This window comes from Rana temporaria, chromosome 5 (assembly GCF_905171775.1).
Source record: "Rana temporaria chromosome 5, aRanTem1.1, whole genome shotgun sequence".
Lineage (NCBI taxonomy): Eukaryota > Metazoa > Chordata > Amphibia > Anura > Ranidae > Rana > Rana temporaria.
This window is the reverse complement of record NC_053493.1, coordinates 146,060,828-146,082,967: the sequence shown is the minus strand read 5'-3', so window position 1 is coordinate 146,082,967 and position 22,140 is coordinate 146,060,828. Positions and strand designations below refer to the sequence as shown.

General features: G+C 40.6%; 1 protein-coding gene across 1 annotated transcript in view; it reads right to left on the bottom strand.

Annotated features, from left to right (window-relative positions):
* AOAH (acyloxyacyl hydrolase) overlaps positions 1–22,140 on the bottom strand; it is a 198,038-nt gene that overhangs the window by 36,900 nt on the left and 138,998 nt on the right. The window contains exons 12-13 of the mRNA XM_040353220.1: positions 11,164–11,255; positions 8,386–8,468 (exon numbers count right to left, since the gene is read on the bottom strand). Coding sequence (XP_040209154.1) covers positions 8,386–8,468; positions 11,164–11,255 — 175 coding nt within the window. The remainder of the gene's footprint in view (positions 1–8,385; positions 8,469–11,163; positions 11,256–22,140) is intronic.

Below are 22,140 nucleotides of genomic sequence, written 5' to 3'. Positions count from 1 at the left end.
GGATTCTCTCCAACCGGTTCCGCCTGTTCCTGACAGCTATACATCTGGCGGAATATAAATTGAACACCATTGTATTTGCCTGCTGCATTTTGCACAACTTTTTACGCAGGCATTCCCAGACGTACCTACCCGACAGCGTTTCTGAGGCAAGACTACTCTCAGATCCTCTCCCTGGGCTGGTCACTGGTCGCGCTGGCATTGGCACCCAATCTGCTCGTGAGGTACGCAACAAATATGTTGAGTACTTCATGGGTCGGGGGGCCATTGCTATGCCAGATGATATTACTTTCTAATTCGGCCCCCAAAAGAAAGGAATATTCACAGAAATAATAAATAATTAGACCATTGGACTTTATACAGTTGTTTGTCATTACTGCTTTTTCTCGTTTTATCTGTCTTCCTGGTTCTCAACAAAAATAGTGCACTTCTAGTGCCAAATGTAGGGTTCAGGTTTTAGTAAATAAACACAATTGTACATTATTCACTCATCTACAAACTGGGTATCCAGCATATAAAAGAAGAAAGCCACTCATTGTTTGTTTTTTGGACAAGCTTTTTTTATTTTCAGCTTTTTCATTTTCCTTGCTGACTCAATCAAATGTTTATTAACAAACATGTCAACTTTGATTTTTTGCATTGATTTTTTTTCTTTTTATATTTTTGAGTTCTCGAATTCTTGGAGTTTTAACAATCATTATTCTCCTATATTTTTGGAGTTCACCAATGTATTTAAAATTGACATTTTTCCCACAACTAGAATATTTCACAATAGTAAACAGAACACAATTTTTGTGTGTGAATTTTTTTAGAAACAAATTTTTTTTTTTTTTTTTTTCTGGGAAAATAATTAAAATCTTCCACAAACATTTGTGTTTAAATTTTTCCTGTAATTCAAAAAATTTAAAAAATTTTTAGTTTTTCTTTGATTTTAATATTATTTTTTTTTTTTTTTTTTTTTACTTTTTTGGCTTTTTGATTGAAGCCTTTATTTTTTTAAAAACATATAAAATGTGTAAAACATGTAAAAGACAAAAATGTTTCACTTGTACATCCCAGTCATGGTGTGAGTTCACACCTGAACACGCCAATGGACAAATGTCAGTTCTACAACATCTAAACAACAACAAAGGGCGAAATGTGCTATCTGCCATCATGAGTGATCAATGTCTGTGTTATGTGGGAGCAAACCCTTCCTCCAAAACTACTTGAGAATGGAGGAGGGGGTTGTACCCACAAAGCACAGATAATCAAGATCCTGTGATGGCAGATAGCACATGTTGCCACACTGTGTGTGCATCTTCAAATTTTGGCGTATTGCTGACTAACAAAATAAAACAGGTTGGGGGATGGGCGGGTGGGGGGGGTGGTCAGTCTTTGACCCGGCCCATCATGTCAATGATGTTTTTATATTTCAGTTCTATGGCACTCATTTGTTGGCGCATAGTTTCCAGCTCGGTGCAGCACTCTAAAAAGTATGATTTAACATTTTGTTCCATGAGATGCAATCTTTGGCGCATGTTGTCCATCTCACTGCTGCACTCCATCACTTGCTGTATTATGATTCCAGCACTGGCGGCAGAAAAATGATGACCAACATCTTCATCCCCTACAAAATGAAGCCAAACAAATACAATGTCAGAAAAAGCCTGTCTAGATCTATATAGAGTTGCCACCTCATCCCTTTAAACCACAACACATATTAATTTTACAGGTTCTGTGGCTGATTAAGGTGGTAATTAAACTCATCTGGTGCCATATCAGCATTACACTAGCCACAGAACATGTGTAATCCATATGTGTTTGTGAATAAAGGGATGAGGTGGCAAGCCTATCTACATCTGTTTTTCCATATCAAGCTGGTGTGACACTGACCTGATGGTGTGCTCCTTCCAACCTCCACATCTTCGACATCTTGAATCACTCCTCCTTCTTGCACCACTTCCCCATCATCCTCCACGACTCCTCCTTCCATCAATCCACCATCTTCTAAATTGTTAAAATCATCCTCATCAAATTCCCCTTCCTCATCCACAAGTACCAGATCCAAGATGACTCCATCCTCCTCTCTTCCTTGCACATCCTCCTCCTCCACATCTTCCTCTCTTCCTTGCACATCCTCCTCCTCCTCCTCCACATCTTCCTCTCTTCCTTGCACATCCTCCTCCTCCTCCTCCACATCTTCCTCTCTTCCTTGCATATCCTCCTCCTCCTCCACATCCTCCTCTCTTCCTTGCATATCCTCCTCCTCCTCCACATCCTCCTCTCTTCCTTGCATATCCTCCTCCTCCTCCACATCCTCCTCTCTTCCTTCCACATCCTCCTCCTCCTCCACATGGCGAGATGTTTGATGTTGGCCTTGTCTGGCCCTCTCAGCCTCCTCAAACTGCAGGCGTCTTCTTTCCCCTTAAATAAACAATGACAAAAAGGTATACTCATCAACACACAGATATTGTAGAGCAGAAATCGCATACATTGCTTTATTAAGGAAGAGGCTTTTTTTTGGGGCTAAATTGGGTCTTCTCCCCCCCACTCCTACATTTTGGATGACTTCTATGGCAAGCTCTGATTCGGGCCCTTTTTGGCAAAGTGACACACATGGATGTCCCCCCCCTTAAATTTTAACACGGACACCATACAAATTACAATCATAATATTTAGGTGGAGACACAGGTGCTCTGGATTTCAGATATGAAAACACCAGCTTCGTAGCACTGTTGGCATTACACAGTCTTGGATTTGCATTTTCAACAACTCTATTTGTACACAATGTTTACAAACCATGTTTTTGACCAGAGAGGCATGTCCAGGTGTTTTGTTCCTGGGCTAACATCGTATTTGGGAGAAATAAGCTGATGTCAAAGATGTTTACTATTAACAGTCGTTGCCCAAGAAAAATGTTGGAGAACAACACCTTCTATTTCAACATGAGCTCAGAAGTACAACCAGGCCAAGGAGACAGATGTAGAAATGTACCTGACCAAGCTAAAATTCAAAAAAGGTTCCCCCCCCCCCAACTAATATAATTAACTTACTTTTCTTTAAGATTTTTTTGATCCTCTTGTACTGATGTGGCTCCCTCAGTTTCAAATCAGACCACCGCTTCCGTAGCTGCTCCTTGGACCGGGTGATCCCAAACATTCTCTTCATTTTTCTTGCCACCTTCTCCATTATTTTGCCCTTTCTGCGGTTGGGGGTCTTGTATGGCCCATATTTGCCATCATAGTCCTTCCTCCGCATTATATCCACCAGCTCTATCATTTCCTCAAAAGCCATATTAGTGGCCTTATACCGTTTGGGACGGGATCGGGACGTTCCTGCCTCTCTCCCCTCACTTCTGGCCTGAGAGCTCCGTGCATGGTCGCCTGTCATCGCCATCTTTCATCCCCACAGAGATTAGGGGCGTGGAAACCAGGAAATGTCCCGTCATGGGCGTGTACGAGGGCGGCGGTTCATGCATACGCGGAGTGTAGAGAATGAATAAAACGTAATTACGTAGGTTACGCGGAGATTCTTCGCTCGTTTCACAGAAGTTACCCACTTAACGCCAGATATTTGGAGTTAACATTGATTAGGGGGCATGGCAAAGGCGGTGTGTCACGCACACGCGGAGTGTCTAGAAAGGAAGCCACGTGGTTACGTACGTTACGCGGAGCTGATTATCACATTTGACAGAAGTTACCCACTTAACGCCAGATATTTGGAGTTAACATTGATTAGGGGGCATGGCAAAGGCGGTGTGTCACGCACACGCGGAGTGTCTAGAAAGGAAGCCACGTGGTTACGTACGTTACGCGGAGCTGATTATCACATTTGACAGAAGTTACCCACTTAACGCCAGATATTTGGAGTTAACATTGATTAGGGGGCATGGCAAAGGCGGTGTGTCACGCACACGCGGAGTGTCTAGAAAGGAAGCCACGTGGTTACGTACGTTACGCGGAGCTGATTATCACATTTGACAGAAGTTACCCACTTAACGCCAGATATTTGGAGTTAACATTGATTAGGGGGCATGGCAAAGGCGGTGTGTCACGCACACGCGGAGTGTCTAGAAAGGAAGCCACGTGGTTACGTACGTTACGCGGAGCTGATTATCACATTTGACAGAAGTTACCCACTTAACGCCAGATATTTGGAGTTAACATTGATTAGGGGGCATGGCAAAGGCGGTGTGTCACGCACACGCGGAGTGTCTAGAAAGGAAGCCACGTGGTTACGTACGTTACGCGGAGCTGATTATCACATTTGACAGAAGTTACCCACTTAACGCCAGATATTTGGAGTTAACATTGATTAGGGGGCATGGCAAAGGCGGTGTGTCACGCACACGCGGAGTGTCTAGAAAGGAAGCCACGTGGTTACGTACGTTACGCGGAGCTGATTATCACATTTGACAGAAGTTACCCACTTAACGCCAGATATTTGGAGTTAACATTGATTAGGGGGCATGGCAAAGGCGGTGTGTCACGCACACGCGGAGTGTCTAGAAAGGAAGCCACGTGGTTACGTACGTTACGCGGAGCTGATTATCACATTTGACAGAAGTTACCCACTTAACGCCAGATATTTGGAGTTAACATTGATTAGGGGGCATGGCAAAGGCGGTGTATCACGCACACGCGGAGTGTATAAAAGGGAAGCCACGTGGTTACGTACGTTACGCGGAGATTAATTGAAGGTGCTTCACGAGGAGCTAGAGATAGTAAGGTAAGAAAATTGGAACATGGGATCAGCAGAGGCCTAAAAAATATAGAGCCATGGGATTGGGGTTTGGTCTGTTGTTTGCACCCTTTTAACGCTACTTATGTTTCTTGTGTCCCCAAAACGTTAATTCCTTCTCACAATGCTTTCACACATCACTTTAATGTAGATGTGAAGAATGCTCTACGTATTTGTAGTTTTTGACAGGTGTATTGTGATCATGCAAGTATTGTTCTGTGTTGGTTGGCCAGAGGTTATTATGAAGTGTATTTCTATGTCAGGAATGATGAGGGGCATGCTAGGTACACATGAAATAGTGCCTTGAGGAATGGTCAAAATATAAAAAATGGAGGATGGTTAGAGATGACACGTATTTAGGCAACTTTTTGGTAAAATGGGCTGCATATGAAATAATTTTTGGTCACAACAATGGGGCAGAGCTGGGCAGCATTTTAGCTGCAGGAGACACTGTGTTTGCATAGTAGTTTTGAAATCTGGTGCCACATATTCTTACAATGTGAATGCTGTGCATTTTTTTATGCTTCTTAATTTTTATTTTTACAGTGTGTTAATTGTGTTTTTTGTGAAAAAACATTCACCAAGGAAATGGACCAGATTGTGGGCCAAGAGGCGATCAGTATGCTTATAGCGAAGTATCGGGAGACGCCCCTACTTTGGGATAGTAGACACCCCCTCTATAAAAGTCGGGCGCGCAGAAGGACAGCACTTGCTGACATTGCAACATATATGCAGACATTGGTTCCCGACTGCACAGGCAACATGGTCAAGAACAAATTGAACAACCTGAGGGCCGCATTCCGCACAAAAAGAAGACAACTACGAGCGCAACGATCAGGAGCAGCAGCAAGACAGTCCACGGAGCCAAGTCTGTGGTACTACCAGGAGCTGGAGTTTTTGGGGGATCAAATGGATGGCCGGCGATCAATGTCAAGCCTTCCACCCAGACAGCAGGGCAGCAGACCTTCCACGGATCACCCTAGACAGGAGGAGAACAGTGAGGGGCTGGCTGGCATGCGTCCAGAACTTCGATTGAGCACTTCTTCAGATGAGGTAGAGTATTTTACACCAAATTTTTGGGCTGCTAATTATGGTTTAATTCTTGAGTTGATATTGTAAGCACAAACTAAAAAATGGCTGAGAAAATTCGGGGTCTGAAAAATAGGGGTCCTGGATGACAAGTACAGGGATCAGAAGGAGAGTGGATTAAACATTAAAGTAAGCTAAAACAAACCAGTCTAGAGCCTTGAAAATGTGTGTGATTTGCTGGTGTCAAATTGTAAAAAATGTCCCTTTTTTGCCACAGGAAGAAGAGACCAGCCTGGATTTGACGGCTACTGAGGCCGAGATGCATGCCAGCCAGGAGGAAGGGGTCATTGCCAGCCAGGAGGAGGAGGCCGGGCCAAGCACTAGGCAGGAGGGCCCCAGGCCCAGGGCTAGCACAAGCCCACATGTCCCTCCCCCCCAGGTCAGGCAAGCAGGCCTAATGAGGCGCAGGAGGGAAGTGGAGGATAGGAGCCTTGAGATGATAAGGGAGGCAAGCGCCATAATGAGGGCCCCCCTCACCCGCACTGAGGCCTACAGTGCCTATGTTGCACACGAACTAGCAACAGGGGGGGAGGAAGATCAGAGGCGTGCCAGGAACCTATTTAATCAGGTCATTCTATGGATGCAGAGGGGCTGGCTGACGGATGACACCGAGATCAGTGACCCGGCCCATCCTGCCCAACATCTCTTACCTCCTCCTGCTGCCACATCCTCCCCATCTGCAAGAGGCCATTTCCGGATCCGTGGAAGATCTGCTGCAAGGAGGGTTAGAAGGAATAGGAGACGATGATTCCCGGCCTTCCATTTGATCCCCCAAAAACTTTTTGCTTTTTGGACTACCACAGCCTGGGCTCCATTGGCTCGCTTGCTGCTGCTCCTGGTTTTTGTTTTTTGTAGTTGTTCTCTTTAGTTGTCGGTATGCGGTCCTCAAGGTTTGCCATTTTGTCCTTGACTATGTTGCCTGTGCAGTCTGGAACACAAGTCTGCATGTATGTTGCTATCTCAGCAAGTGCTGCCCTTCTAGTTATTTTTTTGTTGAATTATGTTTGAAATAAATGGTGAGTTTATTTTCAGAAATACCTTGTCTATTGTTTTTTTACACTGTGTTGATTAGGCATGAAACATTTTTGGTAATATGTGTCATTTAGAAAGGACACCAACTCCTTGTGGGGGGGGGACATTTGGTGTACCAACTTGGTGAAACAAAAAAGGAAAAACACACGCATAACAAAAATGGTGACATAACCTCACCCAAAAAAATACACAACAAAATGGGCATGAAAAAACAATGGTGCCAGAAATTGCAACCAAAAAAAAAAAAAAAAAAAAAAATGTGCATGAAAAAACAATGGTGCCAGAAATTGCAACCAAAAACAAAATAAAAAAAAAAATGTGCATGAAAAAACAATGGTGCCAGAAATTGCACAAAAAAAAAACAAAAAAAAAATGTGCTTGAAAAAACAATGGTGCCAGAAATTGCAACCAAAAAAAAAAAAAAAAAAAAAAAAATGTGCATGAAAAAACAATGGTGCCAGAAATTGCACAAAAAAAAAATAAAAAAAAAAATGTGCTTGAAAAAACAATGGTGCCAGAAATTGCACAAAAAAAAAATAAAAAAATAAAATGTGCTTGAAAAAACAATGGTGCCAGAAATTGCACAAAAAAAAAAATAAAAAAATAAATGTGCTTGAAAAAACAATGGTGCCAGAAATTGCACAAAAAAAAAAAAAAAAAAAAAATGTGCTTGAAAAAACAATGGTGCCAGAAATTGCAACCAAAAAAAAAAAAATGTGCATGAAAAAACAATGGTGCCAGAAATTGCACAAAAAATATTAAGAAAATAAAACACCAAACAAAAAAAAAATCCATTTAAAAATTAAACACAAAACATAGACATGTGGAGGACTACAATAAAGTTACAACATCTGGATAGATAGCATTAGCAAGAAAACGGGTTTATTCTAGCAAGAGAACGCAGAGAAAAAAAGAGGCAAGAAACAACACAATAGAGCTTTAACAGGACGAATGTGCCATATCAGAAACAAACGAGAGTTTTACCTGAACGAGTGCTCCCATCCCCTTATTTCGTCTGAGCATGCGCGGGATTTTTATACGCGGATAATGTGTACTAACCAACGGATATATCCGTCGGATAGCTTCACAGCGGATATATTTGTTAAGCATGTCAGCAAATATTTTATCTGCTGAAAAGCGATTCGACGGAAAAATATCCGCGGATAATTATCCGCTGGAGTGTACACACCATAGAATATATCCGCTGAAACCCGTTTGCACGGATTTATCTGCGGATAGATTCTATCGTGTGTATGGGGCCTTATATGTTTCCAAATAGAAACTGGTTTTAACTTTTTTGTACTCAAAAATATTGTAAGATATTTTTATATCTGTGTCTGTGTTTTCCTGAGATGTTTAAGCACTTTTAAAGTCTCACATTCCACATTGCAAATTATTTTCTATATAGTCCTGTGGTTATACAGCCCTACTAGTCCCTTGTTGTTTGCTGCATGCTTCAAGATGTATTAAAAGCCAGTTTGTTTTTTCTCAGTTTTTTTTTTTTTTGCATTTGTTTAAAATTCTTCAATAGTGAAAAATGTATACCATTTCTGGATATGTTCTGGTAATCCCTGTGGTTACACCGGTTTCGGTTTCTTAACTTCAGATATAATGATTGTGTCGGTCCTCTGTAATATACAGAGCTCAGTTAGGAAAATTAAAGACAAATGAGAAAGTCATGAGAAACATACTGAAAATGTATAGATCATGTGTAATGAGTCATGAAATATGGTATCTCTTTAGATAGCATAAAATATATCAAATAAACATTTATGTGTATTTAAACCACCAATTAGAGTTGTCAATTATAAGCCTAACAAAAATGACAGGAATGTATGCCAACTTCTGTGACTGCAGGCTCAATTCATTATTTTTTAATACATATATTAAATTAATAAAGTATTCCGAATCTGAATATGTTATTTGCCATAAAGATCATATTCTTTTCTTTCTTGGTTGTCATTGTTAAAAATAAGGATTGTTATGGGAAATATGAATTGAGTCTTAGGTCGTAGATGTCATAGCCACACAGTACAATATTGTCAGCCCTGAGAAATGTCTGTATTGCTCTTAAATCATTATCGGATTTAGATTTTCAGATCCCTGCTGTTATTTTTCAAGACTTTACTGGTGATTGTAAAGTAATACAGTCATTACATAGCTGAGATCCTTTGTAAACATACTGTATCATAAGCCTCCGTGTATCTGTTATGTGCATAGGACAACTGCTAACAACCCAATGGCATTAGTCACCAGAAAGCTCAACAAGAATGGCAGCAATTGTTAGAGGTTTCACATCCCATAGGGATACTGTACAAAAGTCACTGAGTTGGCCTTATCTAACCTCATGTCTTATGCCCTGTACACATGATAGGAATTTCCTATGGGCTAAAATCTGATGGAATTTTCCGTCAGAATTCCGTTCAAGCCGTCTTCCATCAGTCTTGCATACAAACTGTCAGACTAAATTCCGACCGTCCAAATTGCGTTGACGTAAAACACTACGATGAGCCGAGAAAAATTAAGTTCAATGCCTCATGCGTCGACTTGATCCTGAGCATGCGTGTTTTTTTCTCTGTCAGAGTTCCACGCAGACGATCAGAATTTCCCATAGGATTCTTTCCATCAGATAAAAAAATAAAACATGTTCTATTTCCAAACTCAGATGGAAAAAAATTCTATGGGGCCCACACACAATAGGAATTTCCAATGAAAAAATCCCATCAGACTTTTTTTATCAGAAATTCCTATCGTGTGTACAAGGCATTAGTGTAGCTGAGTTTATTGTGATTACTATAGTTCTGCATGGAAGCAATGTGTTTGTTTCTCTGTACCGAGTTATTATGTTTTTCCCATGTCACAAATGTTACATAGTTACAGTACATAGTTACAGTACATAGTTCATAAGGTTGAATAAAGACACCAGTCCATCCACCTCAACCTGTCTATTGTATCGTGTTGTGTTTTGTAGTGTGCTTGTTTTTTATGCCAATAGTAAATTGCATATCCCTGTATGTTGTGATCTTCGTTAAGATGCCCATCTAATAGTTTTTTCAAACTACCGACACTCCCTGCTGATACCACTGCTTCTGGAAGAGAATTCCACATCCTTACCGCTCTGACAGTAAAGAACCCTCTATGCAGTTTAAGGTTAAATTGCTTCTCTTCCAATTTCAACGAATGGCTGTGTGTCCTTTTAAACTCGCTCCCACTGAAAAAAAAATTCCCTATGCTACGGTCACCAGTAAGTTATTTGTATATCGCCATCATATCTCCTCTCGCACATCTCTTCTCCAGAGAGAATACGTTTAATGCTTGTTACGGAGGAGATTGCAGATACTAATAGCCCTAAGTAGGGAACCTATATTTTATTGTGCAGAGTATTGCAATAAGCGCTGGAAGCTTCTTGGCTGCAGTAATACGGCTTTACTTTCATGGAGAAATATATTACATGTCTTACAGCATGGAGAAACATGAACAGGAACAAGGAGCATACAAGTACATGCACTGAGATAGACAATACATCCTGTTATATCATAGAAAACATGAACTATACACTAAATAATTACAGCGCCACCTGCTGCATAGATAGGTATAATGCATATATATATAGCTCAGTTTATGTAACTTACTGTTGCTTTTTCAACATATTTAACCTTAAGGCCCTTGGTTGAATTAATAGCCCTTTCTCTAACTATTTCAGTAAATGCTTACAAAACATTATAATGAAGGAGAGTTATAAAGTATAAGAAGCTATCTTTTTAAATCCCATTACAAAATTAAAAGCTATGGATAACTATACATATTCATGAGGAAACAGAAAGTGTTGACAGGCCTGCAGATGGGTTCCATGTGGCTCCTGTAAGAATGTGTTATAATTTATCGTATAATGCTAAATGAAAAAAAAAATCTGTTACTTCACTTCCTACCTCCCAACAACCGCCTAAATTCTGTGTGCTGCTTTAATATTTCCTTCGCTCTTTCGATGCCCAAGGCATTACATTTTCAGTACTGCTGTATATTAAATACACAGAGACACTGCAGTTATGAATTGGTACCTAAATCCCTGATCGCAAGCTCCTCTTTATTTGAAAAGCCAGTGGAGGCAAAGTTATCTGAAATTGCAGTTTCTGTGTAGAGGTTATTTTAATGTGATAAGTATTACATACGATACAAGTTAAACAAATGTTGTTAGGTAAAAATATATTTCAGCAATTTTTCTTCCTTGTGTGTCTGTGCTTATGGAGAAAGAATGATTTGGGAAATACATGCTCACACAGTTATGGTATGACAACATGATGTCTTAGATATAAATTGTCTTACCCAATTGTGGAATTCTCAAATCCAGTGCCCATGGAGAACTGAGGCCAGTCAAATTCATTAGAGATAGTAAGCGCCATGTTCGAAAAAGTATCCTAAATATACATATATATATATCTTAATAATTATATCTATGTAAATAAAATATATTTGTTAATACAGTGATTCTATGTTTGTCCTTATTTTTTTGCATCAATATTAGTTCACAAAGCATATACAGTGGAACCTCGGTTTAAGAGTAACTTGGTTTGAGAGCGTTCTGATTTGCGAGCAACTTTTTTTTAAATTCTGACTCGGTTTGCGAGTGCTGATTCGCAAGACAAGCAAAATTCAAGCTAAATAGGCCTGCAGTACTTCATTTGGCCTGAGGTACGGGGGCACAGAAGCCAAGCAGAGCCGAAAATATGCCTGCAGTACCACATTTGGCCTGAGGTACAGGGGCACAGAAGCCGAGAAAAGCCGAACATTGGCCTGCAGTACCTCATTTGGCCTGGGGTACAGGGGCACAAGAAATGAGCCGTTTTCGGCGCTCTCTGGCCCCCCTCCCCACCTATGGCCGCATTTGGTATTGCATTACATTGAAGTCAATGTGGAACAAATTATTTTTGTTTCCATTGACTTCGATGGGAAAAAACAAAAACAAAAACAATCCAAAGCCTTTTATCATCATGCACTCAGGTTTCATTTTTTCTGTTTATATATTTAGAATGCTGGCTGTAGCAGGAAAAGGGGTGAGGTTTTGGACTGTGCTCAGAGAATCTATAGAAAATGCAACTTTGTGAAAACTTTGTGTAGGACCTATTTGGCGTAAATACATTGGGTGCAGATTGTGAGATGGTCATAATACAAACTAATACCACTTGGTTTTTATGTGTATTATAATACATTTAGCTGTATATAAAGTAACAAATAAGGAACGCAAAGAGATTAAGGGCTCTTTCACACTGTCAGGCGGACCTGAACGGGCGCTCCGTGCTCCTCTATGGAGCCGGGGATGTCTGCGGTAACATGCCCGCTGACATCCGACCCGCTCCGATCCGCCAAAGTGTGACGGAGGAAAAACCTACTTTTCCATCCGTCTGGCGGATCGGATCGGGTGGACACGGACAGACGGTCCGTGTTCATCCGATCCCCCCATAGGGGAGAGCGGAGAAAAGACAGGGCGGTCCCTGCACAGTGTGCGGGGACCGCCCTGTCATCCGCCGGCTCAGCGGGGATCAACAGAGCGATCCCCGCTGAGCAAGCGGAGGTTCACGGGGGGGATCATTACTGATCCGCCCCATGTGAAAGGAGCCTAAAACATTGTTATTGGATAAATAGAGTATGCAATCAGGACAGCACCCACCTTTATATAGTACAAATGGTGCAAAGCAGGCCAAGGAGAATACCCAATCTCAAACATATACTTAAAGCCTCGTATACACAATCAGATTTTCGGACAACAAATGTGTTATAGCAGGTGTTTTGTCGGAAAAATCCAACCGATTGTATGCTCCATCGGACAATTGTTGTTGAAATTTCCAAAAACAAATGTTTTATAGCATGCTGTTAAATTTTCCGACAACAAATGTGTCTTGTTAGTACACAAGTCCATCAGAAAAAAATCCAAAGTACAGACAGGCATGCTCCGAACCAATGCTAACCATAAGACAATATTAGCAGAAGTTGCCCAAAGGGTGTCGCTAAAGAGCTGAAAAACCACGTAGTTTCCTGTATGTTGGCTGAAAAAGTTCTGTATGCATACCAAGTTTACGCCCAACGCCCTTCGCATAAAATTCCACGGATTTGTCTGTTGGAAATCTGATCGTTTGTACAAGGCTTAAAAAAAGACAAACCAGTCTGCAGCACCTCTTAACTATTGTAAATTTACAGTTGTTTGCTTATATTTGTACTATTTGTAATAAAGTTAGCATAATACAGTACAAACCATAGCTAAATAACCAGTAATTTTAGATTTTTGAATCTATTTATTCTAGTAAACACCAATTACGCGTGCAATATGTTGGCTATGAACTAATGTAGTTCCAGCCAAGGGGCTCCTTTTGGCATTTACCAAATAATCACTGCAGGTAAATCTTCCCAGGTGTTTTCAATTACAGGGATTGATTACCCACTTGTGAATATTTGGTGAATTGTCTATAGGGGACATAATATTTTACCTATACATTTATTTGTATAGGTAAAATATTACTAAAGGAATGTTACCAAAGCTCAGTATAAAAGGCATACAACCCTTGGGATCTGCTGTAGGTGGTCAGCCAGATGACAGCAAGCTCCCACTTAATGTGGTTTTGTCACCCTTGGCCAAGGGGAGATTTTGCTAAAGCTTTGAATTTTGCTGGTGATGACTAAGCTGTTGGTTATGTCTTAATTATTCAGTATTTGTTAAAAAAAAAAAAAAAAATAGCAAAGATCTGTATGTTCCAAAGTTAAAACAAATAAAGTGCTGTGCCATTTTTCTGTCACTAAAATTGTGTTTGTGCTAAGTTATTTATATGGTATTATTATTTAAGGGATGAGGAACGTACATCTTGCAATTCAATGTCACATTCACTGCTTTATTAATATTACATTTTTTTACTGGAATGAGTTCTGTTTAATTGATCCCGACAATATCCTCTTCTTGTACAAAGAACCAAACCAAATACCAAAAGCTCAGTTATTATTTTTGCTAACATTGCTTTTTTTATTAAGAAATTGGTGATAAGGTTGTTTTTATGAATATAGAGAAAAATGGAAGCTACATTATAGAAGATAATTAAAATCCTTTTTTCCAGGACTGGATTAGCTCATGCAAGATATTTAAAAGAGGAAAAATGAAGGCTTCATAGTGCAGTAGATTTAAAACAAAAGTTTTTATTCCATTTGCTGGGCTACTGACATCTTTAGAAGCAAAAAATAGCAAACAATTTAAACGATACTTCTCAGCCGCGGCTCAAGCCTGTCAGCTGGTTCGTGGTGACGTCAGGTCCTAATGCTCCACCCGACGCAGCGTTTCTCTGTAAGAGACATTGGCAGGGAAAGGAGGCTTTGCCTTCCCTTTTCCTTTTTTAACCACTTAAGGACCGCCTCCTGCACATATACGTCGGCAGAATGGCACGGCTGGGCACAAGCACGTACCTGTACGTCCTCTTTAAGTGAAGCTCTGTGACCGCGAGCGCGGGACCCGCAGACCCGATCACCGCTGGAGTCCCGCAATCGGTTCCCGTAGCTGAAGAACGAGGAGAGCTGTGTGTAAACACAGCTTCCCCGTTCTTCACTGTGGCACTGTCATTGATCGTGTGTTCCCTGATAGAGGGAAGCACAATCAATGATGTCACACGTCCAGCCCGCCCCCTACAGTTAGAAACACATATGAGGTCACACTTAACCCCTTCAGCGCCCCCTAATGGTTAACTCCCAAACTGCAATTGTAATTTTTACAGTAAACAATGCATTTATATAGCATTTTTTGCTGTGAAAATTACAATTGTCCCAAAAATGTGTCAACATTGTCCGATGTGTCCGCCATAATGTCGCGGTCACGAAAAAAATCGCTGCCATTAGTAGTAAAAAAAAAAATATTAATAAAAATGCAATAAAACTATCCCCTATTTTGTAAACACTATAATTTTTGCGCAAACCAATCTATATTTTTTTTTAACAAAAATAGGTAGAAGAATACGTATCGGCCTAAACTAAGGAAAAAAAAAGTTTTTTTATATATTTTTGGGGGATATTTATTATAGCAAAAAGGAAAAAATATTGCATTTTTATCAAAATTGTCGCTCTATATTTGTTTATAGCGCAAAAAATAAAAATCACAGAGGTGATCAAATACCACCAAAAGAAAGCTCTATTTGTGGGGAAAAAAAGGACGCCAATTTTGTTTGGTAACAACGTCGCACGACCGCGCAATTGTCAGTTAAAGCGACGCAGTGCCGAATCACAAAAACTGGCCAGGTCCTTTACCTGCATTTTGGTCCGGGTCTTAAGTGGTTAAATATCCTGCATGAGCTAATCCAGTCCTGGAAAAAAAGGATTTCACGGAGATCACCACAGCACCTGAAACTGAAAAGTGGTGGAGAGGATTGATCCCTCCTGTATGTGCACATATGATCTCCGTAATAGAGATCCTACAGTTCTGGTAAGCGGCCTGTGTGGCTACTTTTATTATTGCCTATTATTACCTGGCTGTCGTGTGAAAAACAGTATTATCGCCTGCGTTTTTTACCTAAGGATCCATCCATCATCCATCCACAGTGAATGTCATTTGCTATGGACGTTTAATTCAGTCAGTTTGTTTCAGTGTTTGTTTTACATTCATTCTTGGGAAGGATTTATAGGATTCATTCCCAGTGCTTTCAATTTTATTATGTGAAGGACGCACATTTGATATATGTGAAGGACGCACATCTGATATTTGGTTGCACAGTTTGTTTGTTTTTTTGGGTTGCGCAATTGTTACTATTTTTTGCACATTTTTATGAGCTGAATTTTCAGGCTCTCTGTTTTAGTTGCAGCACTATCAGATATTTATCATTCATTGTTTTGTTTCACTTTTGGTTCATTTTTTGTTTATTTATTTTTGAATATTCATAAATATACGTTGATATATACACATTTTTTGTCATGGGATTAGCGCGGATTTATCACTTTTAACAAGATAATTACAACCCAGATGAATCCTACTTGATTTAGTAACCTTGGTTATGTGCTATACAGTGCTACTTGTACCTAAAAATCAATGTACTTTGGGCTCACTTCAGACAGTAGTGAACATAAGGTTTATATAAAATGGTTGTAAAGGCTGAAGTTTTTACCTCAATGTATTCTCTGCATTAGGGTGTTTTTTACCCTACTGCAGAGAATACATTTGTCAGTTTCCCCCCAGCCCCCCCCAATACTTACCAGAGTCTGATCTCGAGCTAGCGATGTGTCCCAGAGGAGCAGCGGCTCTCTCCGCTCTCTCCCTACTCACTGGACTCAATGAGAGCAGTGGGAGCTATTGGCTCCTGCTGTTGTCAGTTAAATCTGGTGACAAGGAATTGAGGGGTGGGCACGAGCATGGCTCAGGATCAAGCCTACACATATGCTACCATAGGAAGTGGCTTCCTATGGTGGCACATGGAGAAGAGGAGGATCCCAGAGTACCGGCGGTGGACCCCAGAAGAGGAGGATCAGGGCTGCTCTGTTCAAAACAATTGCACAGAGCAGGTAAGTATGATATGTTTTTATTTAAAAAAAATACTTTACAATCACTTTAATCCTAAGTAGAAGGTGCTGGCATCACATTATTCAGAGTAAATATGGCCATAGACACAAGACCAAGGCTGATGTGCTTACATATTTGACAATAGAACACAAGATTTTACCTAAATCAAAGCAACCTTTTTCTTCCAGTGGTGATACTTTCATAATTTATTATGCATTGTATCTATCTTTCAGGCGTCCAGATTTTTTTCCTATTAATGGCAAAATAGCCAACACCAGGCAATGATCATCTAATGGCTATACAGTGCCTTGAAAAAGTATTCATACCCGTTGAAATTGTCCACATTCTGTCATGTTACAACCATAAACGTAAAATGTATTTTATGTGATCAACACACATAATTGAGAAGCGGAAGGAAAATTATAAATGGTTTTCAACATTTCTTACAGATAAATATGTGAAAAGTATGGCTTGCATTTGTATTTAGTCCCCTTTACTCTGATACCCAAACTAAAATCTAGTGGAATCAATTGCCTTCAAAAGTCACCTAATTAGTAAATAGAGTCCATCTGTGTTTAATTTAATCTCAGTATAAATACAGCTGTTCCCTGAAGCCCTCAGAGGTTTGTTAGAGAACCTTTGTGAACAGACAGCATCATGAAGGCCAAGGAACACACCAGACAGGTTAGGGATAAAGTTGTGGAGAAGTTTAAAGCAGGGTTAGGTTCTAAAAAAATTATCCCAAGCTTTGAGCATTTCACGGAGCACTGTTCAATCCATCATCTGAAAATGGAAAGAGTACGGCACAACTGCAAACCTACCAAGACATGGCCGTCCACCTAAACTGACAGGCCGGCCAAGAAGAGCATTAATCAGAGAAGCAGCCAAGAGGCCCATGGTAACTCTGGAGGAGCTACAGAGATCCACAGCTCAGGTGGGAGAATCTGTCCACAGGACAACTATTAGTCGTGCACTCCACAAATCTCAAAAAGATTTGCAGCTGTAAGCCGACCTTGAGGCGATTTAGTTCGCAATTGCAGCGCTATACAAGTTACTCACTCACCCACTAATTGCAGTGAAAGGTGGTTCTACAAAGTATTGACTCAGGGGGCTGAATACAAATGCACGCCACACTTTTCACATATTTATTTGTAAAAAATTATGAAAACAATTTTGCATTTTCCTTCCACTTCACAATTTTGTGCCACTTTGCGTTGGTCTATCACATAAAATCCCAATAAAATACATTAACGTTTTTGGTTGTAACATGACAAAATGTGGAAAAATGTCAAGGGGTATGAATACCTTTTCTAGGCACTGTATGTACGTTTAAAGCAGAGCAGAAACAATAAAAACTAGATTATTGCCTCGTGTTGCCCTTTCTTTGCCATAGATTGTCATTAGTATTGGCTTTACTTCCTATTGCAGCATTGGCTAAATGCTATCTTTAAATGCCGAGTGGTCAAATATGCTTGCAGCAAACATATTGCATGTGCAGACAGTATGGTTTGTACAAGCTAATAAATAAAACGTAAAAGCACTTATTGTAAAGTAAGGCACTTTTGTTATTCGGTTTTCCTGATTGAATTCCCATGATGCATTGGAAATCACATAAACCTCTCAACAATAAATACATATCATACTCTTTAAATACATCTCAGTGTTTAAAAAAAACATTATGGCTAAATTCAATTGCTTGATGAAGCTGAAAAATTGTTTTTAATGCAGAGTCTATCATAGGGATACTGACAACTTAATATTTTAGATATAAGAATAGCATTAGTATAAATCAGTTGTCTTTAAAAGGGAAACTACAGAGTGAGTATTGCTTTTAAGTTAATACATGAACATTTTCCTGAAAGTCATTTTGATATTACTTTTGTATTTTTATGTACTTATTTTATTTAACATACAGTTTTACTTCAGTCAGAAAAACTTTCATGAAAGAAAAAACGTTCTGGCTTAAGCCTTGTACGAGTTCTTTTCACAAGAAATCTTATTGCCTAACCATTACAATATAGTCAATGTAATAAAACACAACATTATAATAAAACCACATATGTTACACATGACACAAACCACATGATCACATGTTCCTGTTAAAGTTGATAACAGATGACCAGGATGAGGGTCTTGTGACTGTAGTTTTCTCATCTCTCCAATCATATGAAATTAACTCACATTTTTGACAATAATGAACCCTATCCTAGTCTGTTAGCTTTGTGAATTGAGCTGTTAGTATAGTATTGTATCTCATTGTATGAGATATTAATAAATATATCATTTAAAAACGACACTCTTGCTCAGGGGCGGACTGACATCTCATGGGGCCCCGGGCAAAAGGAGATTATGGGGCCCCCAGGCAATAGGAGATTATGGGGCCCCCAGGCAATAGGAGATTATGGGGCACCCAGGAAATAGATTATGGGGCCACACAGTATATACACACACACACATACAGTATACATACACAGTATACACACACAGACACACAATATACACACACACAGTATACATACACACAGAATACACATACACACACTGAAAAGGTACTGGAGAGGCGGGGCAGCTATAATCTTGGGATTTAAAAAAGAACACAGATTTTTACATCCTGTCCCTGGTTTTACTGAGGCTGGCAACCCGGGTGGGGCCCCCTAGTGGCACGGGGCCCTCGGGCAGTGCCCGAATGGTCAGTCCGCCCCTGCTCTTGCTCAAATGCAGCCACTGTGCCCATCAAATGCAACCACTTTGCCCAAACGCAGCTACTGTGCCGATCAATTGCCGCCACTGTGCCATGAAACGCAGCCACTGTGCCCATAAATTGCTACCACTGTGCCATCAAATGCAGCTACTGTGCCCATCAATTGCCGCCACTGTGCCCATCAAACGCTGCCACTGTGCCCATCAAATGCTGCTACTGCGCCCATCAATTGCCACCACTGTTCCCATCAACCACTGCCAGTGTGCCCATCAATTGCCGCCACTGTGCCTATCAAAAGCTGCCAGTGTGCATCCCCAGTGTGTACTTACCTTGCCTCGGTGGGGCAGCGGGTCACGGTGGCGGTGTCCTTCACGCTCCTCAATGTCATCTCCCGTCCTCTCTTCCCATCCTCTGCTATGATTGAATGCCTGATAGGCGTCCAATCACAGCGCCTGTCATTTCAGCCAATCAGGTGACAGGTAACAGACCCGAGCACCTGATTGGCAGAGAGGCGGTTCAGTGTTAGGAAAGCGAATGTTCATTCGCTTGCTTTCCTAACACACAGCTGAGTGAACTGCGAGCGCCCAGCATGGTGCTCGCTGTTCACCTTTTTTGACACCTATCAGTCTACGGCTCTAATCATGTGCTTCAAAAAAATTCCCCGCCGCTGTAATTCAGGCCCCCGGTGCCCAAAAAATGCATGAATCCATCTAATGGAGATATAGGGGTCTCCATTAGATGGATTCATGCATTTTTTGGGCACCGTGGGCCTGAATTACAGCGGCGGGGAATTGATGCACCCGTTATGGATGCACCTCCACTGACTGTACTGCTACCTGGAGCTTTTAAAGCAGTGGTAGCCAACTTTTGAGCTAAAGGGGCCTCAAATGCGGCCCCTGACATCACCATAGGGCCGTGTGTAATGTTTAATATATTTAATGCTAGAGAGGACTGTCAGAAAAAAAAAGAACAGAAGATTAATGTATGGCCAGCTTTAGAGAAACAGTAAGGCCCCTTTCACACCTGCGGACCGTATGTCCGCTTTTTCATCCATCCGTGTGCGGATGAAAAAGGGACATACATTGGTCCCTATGATATTGTGGGTGTCATCGGATGAACATCCTCTGACACCCGATCTCACCCGCTTCCACATTCCTCCGATTCTGCAGACGGAGGAAAACCCTACTTTTCCTTCCGTCTGCGGATCGGATCGGGTGAACACGGACAGACGGCCCGTGTTCATCTGATCATAGGGGAGAGCGGAGAAAAGACAGGAGCGGTCCCTGCACAGTGTGCAGAGACCACCCTGTCATCCACCAGCTTAGCGGGGATCAACGGAGCGATCCCCGCTGAGCATACGGAGGTTCACGGGGCGGATCATTACTGATCCGCCCCGTATGAAAGGGCCCTTAATTGTAAATACAAGAGAGAGTGCCAGGAGGTGGCATACACTCCCTTGCACTTTACTGCTTGTATGCCGGAAGATTTTAAAGGGGTTGTAAAGGAAATTTATTTTCCCTAAATAGCTTCCTTTACCTTAGTGCAGTCCTCCTTCACTTACCTCATCCTTCCATTTTGCTTTTAAATGTCCTTATTTAAATCCTCACTTCCTGTTCTTCTGTCTGCAACTACACACCGTAATGCAAGGCTTTCTCCCTGGTGTGGAGAAAGCCCCTTGGGGCGAGCAGGCAAGTCAGGATGCTCTCTACGTTGCAGATAGAGAAAGGAGCTGTGTGTTAGTGGGCGTCCTGACACTCCTGCTCGCCCCCTCCCCCCTCAAGAGGCTTTCTACACACCAGGGAGAAAGCCTTGCATTACTGTGTAGAGTTACTGACAGAAGAACAGGAAGTGAGGATTTCTCAGAAGAAATAAGGACATTTAAAAGCAATATGGAAGGATGAGGTAAGTGAAGGAGGACTGCACTAAGGTAAAGGAAGCTATTTAGGGAAAAAAATTATTTCCTTTACAACCCCTTTAAATGCTTTATTTTTTCTTGTAGTTCTTTAAATGTTTGGCTGAAATTTATATGAATAGTTACTAAAGTCTCTATATAAAATTGGAAGCTGATTAAACATATTTAAAAAAAATGACAGTGACAGTTTTCATGCCTGTAAACAATGTACACAGAATGCTGCATATCAAAGGTTACAGCGCACGCAGCGATATCTCACTGTAATTGGTATTAGTTGCTCTTAATTAAGGTAAATCTGGATTTTTACAAATACTTATGTACCACGTTTAGGGATTTAGATCTTCAGCCAAAAAAAGTAACAAACGCCTTCGACAAGAATTCTTTGCATCTCCTGACAGATGGCTAACGTGTGAATAACACCGTCCTTTACACAAAAATGTGCTTTTATTATGCATTATGTGGGTTTATAAAAAGATAGATCAGCGTTTGAGTTTTAAATTGTTTAAAGCAATGCATTTCAATGTTTTTCCGAGCTCTGAAAAAACCCTAATCCACAAAATATATAGCGAAGGAATGCTGACAAAAGATTCATTTAACAAAGGCTGATCGATATCCACAGGCAAGGAGAACAATCAGTCAATGGATTATGTGTGAGCCATGGAGACCAGGCGTACTTTCTATATTCCTCATGCTATGCGCACATGGTGCTTAGATAAAAGGGAATTGATCAATCTTCTCTGAAGAAAACAAATACAGAATGGATTACTGCTTCACCCATATTGGTATTTTTAGACCAACTGTTCAAATTACAGGGAAACAGCCCAATGTGGAATAAATAAAACTGTGTTTGCAGAATAATGTTTACACAGCAAACAGGAAGCTTTAAATTGAAATCATTTAGAATAAAAAGCCATTACTCAACACAGATAAGAATATATTTTTCTGCTAAAATTTTTTTTTTAATAGAAGTAGATTTATGTAAAACAGCTTGAAGCCAAATTTCGGGTATGGATATTTTTGCATAGTTACATTGGTACACCTTGGGTCAATTGAAGGATGCATATTCCATGCCAAAAGAAATCCGCGCTTAGCAAAAAGAAAGCTACCACTGACACCAGATATATCGTTTTTACCATAAAAAGTGTACTGCTATCAATACAAACAAATACAAAG